The sequence below is a fragment of the Limulus polyphemus genome, unplaced genomic scaffold (assembly GCF_000517525.1).
Source record: "Limulus polyphemus unplaced genomic scaffold, Limulus_polyphemus-2.1.2 Scaffold9155, whole genome shotgun sequence".
Classification (NCBI taxonomy): domain Eukaryota; kingdom Metazoa; phylum Arthropoda; class Merostomata; order Xiphosura; family Limulidae; genus Limulus; species Limulus polyphemus.
In genome coordinates this window covers 1-7334 of record NW_013674765.1, presented here as the reverse complement: position 1 = coordinate 7334, position 7334 = coordinate 1, and the positions used below count along the sequence as shown (strand labels likewise).

The 7334-nt window shown below is 33.7% G+C and overlaps 1 protein-coding gene across 1 annotated transcript in view; it reads left to right on the top strand.

Moving 5' to 3' along the window:
• LOC106475777 (myosin heavy chain, muscle-like) overlaps positions 1-7199 on the top strand; it is a gene marked incomplete at its 3' end in the record, with an annotated part of 15229 nt that extends 8030 nt beyond the window's left edge. Inside the window, exons 8-15 of the mRNA XM_022379818.1 lie at positions 1688-1786; positions 3049-3152; positions 3544-3801; positions 4305-4454; positions 4622-4792; positions 5567-5746; positions 6561-6717; positions 7123-7199. Coding sequence (XP_022235526.1) covers positions 1688-1786; positions 3049-3152; positions 3544-3801; positions 4305-4454; positions 4622-4792; positions 5567-5746; positions 6561-6717; positions 7123-7199 — 1196 coding nt within the window. The remainder of the gene's footprint in view (positions 1-1687; positions 1787-3048; positions 3153-3543; positions 3802-4304; positions 4455-4621; positions 4793-5566; positions 5747-6560; positions 6718-7122) is intronic.
• Positions 7200-7334: the final 135 nt, after the last annotated feature.

The window sequence follows — 7334 nt, the reverse complement described above, 5'->3', positions numbered from 1 at the left end:
GAACGAAGTTACGGAAAGTTAATTAACAAACGGAGACGTAACAATATATTTATGCTCTTGATGGACAGGTGTCGTCCGTGTTAAGGCACGGAACGTGATGAATTATGTATGCTTAAATCAAATATTTAATTAAGCCTTTAAAAGTAAAGCGAGAGTAAATCAAATTACGTGTATTTATCTGCACTATATATTTGAAGTAACAAATGTCACGATTTACAAACGTTCTATTTTTGATATTAGTTACGTATTATTTACACGAGAACGAAGGTAGGATTTGTTCCACGGCTACATCTGTCCCTTAAATAAAACAACTGATTAAAGCAAGGTTTCGCCTTTGCGGATTCTTCAGGGCTAGTACATAAAATTATCTGATATTACAGTATTCGTTAAATTATTAAAACTGCTTGTAAATGCGTTTTTTTTTTCTCGAGTCTGCCGTAACGTGCTTTTAATAATGTTTAGAATATTATTCTAATATTACGGTATTACTTATGTAGATAATTTCAAAATGTTTTATGATTAGCTACAAAACAGATAGCGTATCACACAGTCTTATCTTACAATTTCATAGTGGCAATAACAAAATAAATAACCGGTTTCTTTCTTTCTTTTTGTCTAACACTGCTAGTAAATTCTAGATCCTCTAAACTTGATTCTTAGCGGCTTATATTTTTCGTCTATCTGTTTTGTAGTTAATCAAAGAACATTTTTAATTATCTTTATTTCATATAAGTAACATATGTCAAATGTTAGTATAGCAATACTATAATATTGATACAAAGTCAAACAATAATAATATTCTACATATTGTTATAAGAACGTTACGGTAAACTCGAGATATAGCGCAAATTCAAGCAGTTTTAATAATTTAACGAATGCTGTAATAGCAAATAGTTTTATGTACTAGCGACTAAAGAAGTCGCAAAGGCGAAACGTCGGTTGAAATAAAAGTTCTCTAATAATTATCTGGAGTGTAAAGTTTTTTTTTTCAAACTTTGCATTTTTATCAAAATGTGTAAATCCCTCCAGTAAGCACTACAAATTTGAAAGACAGCAAAAAATGACTAAAGAAAGACAAAAATATCAATGACCAGAGCAATATTGCTAGTAGCAGACTCTGTGTGATTAATACTGTTTTTTTAATGGTTAAAATTTACTGTTATTCTAAGAATTAGAAGTGCTATATATGTAAAAAATTATAAACTGTTACACATTTTGTGTGTGTGTGTTAAACTCAATATATGTTTTTCTTTGATAACATTTTAGAATCTGAGTTAGATCGTAATTATATTAGATCAGCAGTACTACGTTGTTTACAAAGTTAAGTTTTTGTTGTGATCTGTATAGATAGCTTGCTTTGATAAGAAGGTATTAATAATTTAATCAATTAATTTAGTGTTTTCTTTAATATCAATCAGTCATGAAATATTTTCGTTTACTTTATTTAGGTCTACGTTCTGATATCATGTAATAATCACTGGTTGTGTTGTAAAAATTAAGCCAATAATCTAAATGATATGATATATCTTTTTCTTGGTAATAATCTTATACATATTTTCTATTTTAAAACCGCTTGTAAAAGATACATTCAGTCTCTTGTATGTGGAATACTATTGTTTCAAAATCAAAACAGTTATGTTTAAATAGTTCAAACTATAAAATTCGTGATTGAAACCCTTTTCTTTAGATCTTCTGGAAAAAGCTCGTGTGATTTCACAGCAACCTGCCGAGCGGTCCTACCACATCTTCTATCAGCTCATGTCTGAGGGTCTCCCTGGGACTAGAGGTCAGTTAGGCCTAACATTTTACTAAGACATATATTGTATCATATCTTTTGTCCCCTAATGTCTGGAGTTATCACTAGGACTAAGTGATATATCAGTGTAGGTTCTTTAAGTTAGGCCTAATGTTTTACTTAAATACGTATTGTATCATTTCTTCTATCACTTCATATTTGAAATTATCGCTAGGACAAAGTTAGACATGAGTGTAGGTTCTTTAAGTTAGGCGTAATATTTTACTTAACTTAGTCCTAACGATAACTTCAGACATTAGGGGACAAAAGATATGATACAATATACATCTTAGTAAAATATTACGCCTACCTTAAAGAACCTACTCTCATGTCTAACTTAGTTCTAGCGATAACTTCAGACATTAGGGGACAAAAGATATGATACAATATACATCTTTATATCAGTGTAGGTTCTTTAAGTTAGGCCTAATGTTTTACTTAAATACGTATTGTATCATTTCTTCTATCACTTCATATTTATCGCTAGGACTAAGTTAGACATGAGAGTAGGTTCTTTAAGTTAGGCGTACTATTTTACTAAGATGTATATTGTATCATATCTTTTGTCCCCTAATGTCTGAAGTTATCGTTAGGACTAAGTTACATTTCAGTGTGGGTTCTTTAAGTTAGGCCTAATGTTTTACTTAAATATGTATTGTATCATTTCTTCTATCAATTCATGTTTGAAATTATCGCTAGGACTAAGTTAGGCATGAGAGTAGGTTCTTTAAGTTAGGCGTAATATTTTACTAAGATCTATATTTTAGCATATCTTTTGTCCTTTCATCTATGAAGTTATCACTAGGACTAGGTGTAGGTTCTTTAAGTTAGGCCTGATGTTTTACTCAATTTGTGTTATATATTATCTTCTATCACCTCCTGTTTGAGAGTATCCCTCGAATTAAATTAAGTGTACTGTTTTACATGATTTGTATTGTATCATTTCTCTTATTATCTCATATATGAGGTTTTCACAATGGGATTAAAGTTAGGCTTCTGTGTGTATTCCTTAAAACCTGATGTTTACTTAATTTTGTTTGTCCATACCTTTTATCACTTTATGTCTGAAGCCATTTTTAATTTTAGGATTAAAGGTCAATCAATATAAAATCATGTGAAACAATTCTTGAAAAGGTTAATTTTCTTTTCTTTTGATAAATATCAGCCTTTGATTGAAACAAAAAACAGCAGTTCAAATTTTTTCGGATGTATTTGTATCTGTGACTGATGAAATATTGTTTATTTATTTACAGAAAAGCTCGTACTGTCCGACGACATCTATGATTATCATTTCGTGTCTCAAGGAAAGACAGACATCCCCGGTGTTGATGACGGTGAAGAAATGCGTCTGACAGACGTGAGTATAATAAATTTCTGTTTTTGTGATGTAAATAATTATGCTTATATAGTTATAGTAGTGAAGCTGATTATCGTATTTAACGCTTTCTATATAGTGTACACAGTTTGTAGTTTTTATCAGAACAACCATGCAATTGTTTAAGCTATATTTCATGCAAAAGTGTTTCCAGATTTAATCTCATAGAGTTTGACACAGATTCAAACTCAGAAATGTGAAGCAGTTCAAAGTATTCTAAACACGGATTAGTTAACATTCAGAAACTGTATAGTCAGTATTGAAATAAGGGAAACATACCATGAGTATTGCACTCTGCAGCGTGGGTGTTATATAAAACATAAATAAAGGTCTAACATTTGTAATGATGTACATGATTCTATTTTCTATGTAGCACGCTTTTGATGTGTTGGGCTTCACTGATGAAGACAAATCCAACATCTTCAAAATAGTCGCTGCTGTCATGCACTTGGGTGAAATGAAATTCAAACAGAGACCCCGAGAAGAACAGGCTGAGGCTGACGGGACAGCGGAAGGTGAGCGAGTGGGACACCTGCTGGGTGTGAACCCTGCTGACCTTTACAAGAACTTTCTGAAACCTAAGATCAAAGTCGGCAACGAACTCGTTACTCAAGGCAGAAATAAGGACCAGGTAAGGAAACTATTATGAATAAGGACTTCTGAATGAAGGTAGACTAATATGTCAACCACACCATATCTGTTACGTTCACTGCCGACCAGGCCTTTCGTCTAGTACCAAGCCTCTTCAGACAGGCTGTATTTTGATAGATATAGTGGTGGTTGAAACGCTATTTTTATTAACAAATTGCTTGAACAACAACTCCTACGATGTGGACTGGACGTATAGTTTAATGAAGTGTACTTTATAACAGTTTTTCTTTATGTCACCATATCGGAATTAGGGTAAGGATTATTTTTATTTATATTAAGACAAAGCTTGCAAAAATCAGGCCATCTAATGAGGATTCGTCGAAAGACTTTCCACAGCTATATATATATATATATATGATGTAAACACATAAAGCTCCAGTTTTACGTCGCTTATCTAAATTAAAACAGGAAAATGGCCCTAACAAATGACATGAAATACTGTTATAATGTTTGTCTAAAGTTTTACCTTTTGGTTTCTTATAGTGTACATATTCTGTCGGCGCTATAGCCAAGGGTATGTACGACAAGCTGTTCAAGTGGTTGGTAAAGAAGGTCAACGAAACACTGGACACTAAACAGAAGAGACAACATTTCATTGGTGTACTGGACATTGCTGGATTTGAAATCTTTGATGTAAGTCTTAATAATATCACAGTAAACCGTTTTGAAGGAAATGAAATTATGCTTGTTTAATACTGGTGTAGTGTTTTGATTTTATATCCTTATTTATACGAGATCTTTACAGTGAACTTTTATGTAATTGTTTTACAAATTTGTAGATGTGTATTTTTGTTTTCTAGTTCAATGGCTTTGAACAACTGTGTATAAACTTTACAAATGAAAAACTACAGCAGTTTTTTAACCATCACATGTTCGTGTTGGAACAAGAAGAGTACAAGAGAGAAGGAATTGATTGGGAATTTATTGATTTTGGTCTGGATTTACAAGCTTGTATTGAACTTATCGAGAAGGTAAGAATTCGCAGTTACTCTCTTTTCCTAAAGTTAAGGACTTACTGTATAGTCATTGTTTCCCTTTTAATTGTTCTAACGTAAAGTTAAGGACTTATTGTATAGTCATTGTTTCCCTTTTAATTGTTCTAACGTAAAGTTAAGGACTTATTGTATAGTCATTGTTTCCCTTTTAATTGTTCTAACGTAAAGTTAAGGACTTACTGTATGGTCATTGTTTCCTTTTTAATTATTCTAACGTAAAGTTAAGGACTTACTGTATGGTCATTGTTTCCTTTTTAATTGTTTTAATTTAAAGTCAAGGGATTGTGCTATATTTATTAACCATGGGCTTCACAAAAATTAATTGAAATACTTACTTTTTTCTGTTTCACGGTAACACCATGGATAATCGCAGTTCGAACCCTTAGTTTGAAAATAGTAAATAATACTGACACAGATGATGTTCTCAACAACAAAAACCTCCATCTGATTTAGCCCCCCAGTGGCACAGCGGTATGTCTGGTGACTTACAACGCTAGAAACCGGGTTTCGATACCCGTGGTGGGCAGAGCACAGATAGCCCATTGTGTAGCTTTGTGCATAATTACAAACAAACCCATCTGATTTATAGCTGTCTTAAGCTTTACTACTCGTGATTTAAATAAATTATATGTTAAATATATAATCAGTTGCACACATTTCTGTACACGTTCTTGTGAACATGAATTAGTGGAAAAAGGAACGATATACAGTAGAATGCAGCTCATTCTGTGCCATAACTCTGTCTTCTAGCCCATGGGTGTCCTGTCCATCCTTGAAGAAGAATCTATGTTCCCCAAGGCAACCGATAAGACCTTCGAGGAGAAGCTGAAGAACAACCACCTGGGTAAATCTCCCAACTTTGTTAAGCCTAAACCTCCTAAGCCTGGTCAACAAGAAGCTCACTTCGCAATTGTCCACTACGCTGGCACAGTGAGTGTTAGATTTGTTTGTATTAGGCTAAAGTTACGCTGGCACAGTGAGTGTTAGATTTGTTTGTATTAGGCTAAAGTTACGCTGGCACAGTGAGTGTTAGATTTGTTTGTATTAGGCTAAAGTTGGAGAGAATTTGGCGTATCCTAATTTGTAGGCAACTTTTAATATAGTGTATTTGGACTGAATTTGAAAATGATATTAGAAAAGGCACGAAATTCGATCTAATACATAAAACAGTCAGCATTTAGATTCGTGAAATATCTCTTAGGTTCAGTTTAACTCTGCCCTCCCCCCAGTCAAAATGTTAATATGAATAACAACAATATTTTCTTATTTGACGTGAAGTTTAACATTAGGCTGATTACATTGAGTTGGCGTTATCAGTGTAGTGAAATATTCTTGAGTAACGTTAAGTATACTTGGATTAGTCGAATGTGACTTTAACAGCTGATAATCCTTTTGCTGAAACACGTGCTGTTTTTCAGGTACCACACAAAATAGGGACTTTAACAGTTGCTAAGCCTTTTGGTGAAACACGCGCTGCTTTTCAGGTACCATACAAAGAGTGACTTTAACAGTTGCTAAGCCTTTTGCTGAAACACGTGCTGTTTTTCAGGTACCATACAGAAAGTGACTTTAACAGCTGATAAGCCTGTTGCTGAAACACGTGCTGTTTTTCAGGTACCACACAAAAAGGGACTTTAACAGTTGCTAAGCCTTTTGGTAAAACACGCGCTGCTTTTCAGGTACCATACAAAGAGTGACTTTAACAGTTGCTAAGCCTTTTGCCGAAACACGTGCTGTTTTTCAGGTACCATACAACCTAACCCATTGGCTTGAGAAGAACAAGGACCCTCTCAATGACACTGTTGTCGACCAGTTCAAGCACGGCCAGAACCAGCTCGTGGTTGATGTTTTTGAGGATCATCCTGGACTTGGTGGTGGTGACCAAGGTGGCGGCGGCAAAGGTAAGATTTGTTTGATAGCTTCTAGTACACATACCATATAGTTTGTTTTAAATGCATTATATATTGACCGAGTTTAAAGTTCAAAGCAAATGTTGGTTGCTTAAAATATTGATCATTTTCACTCTACTATAATGAAGTTAAAGTTGTAGGTTATGAAGCGCTCCTGGGAAAGGTGTAAGGTGAAATATTTGGCAGTAAAAGATATATTATCATTATATCCAATAATAAATTTCAGTTAGCGTTAAAAAGTTAAGAATAAAACTAACGATGTTTTATTACAGGTTTTTTACATCTTTCATATCTATTAAAGAAATTTGATTTGAATTGTGAAGTTCGTAGCTTGATCAGATCAATTAGAAACTTGATTGCTCACACAACATGCATTGATTTGACTCTGTTCTTTAGGTCGTAAGAAAGGTTCTGGTTTCCAGACCGTGTCCGGCCTGTACAGGGTGAGTAGTAGTAATATGGCCATTAAGCCTGTCAGAGTGTTGTAATATAACAACTAATAATTGCGAATTAAAGTTCTGGTGTTAAACATTATGGATATAGTGAGGAGTTAAACGTGAAATAAAGTTCTGATGTTAAACATTATGGATATAGTGAGGAGTTAAACG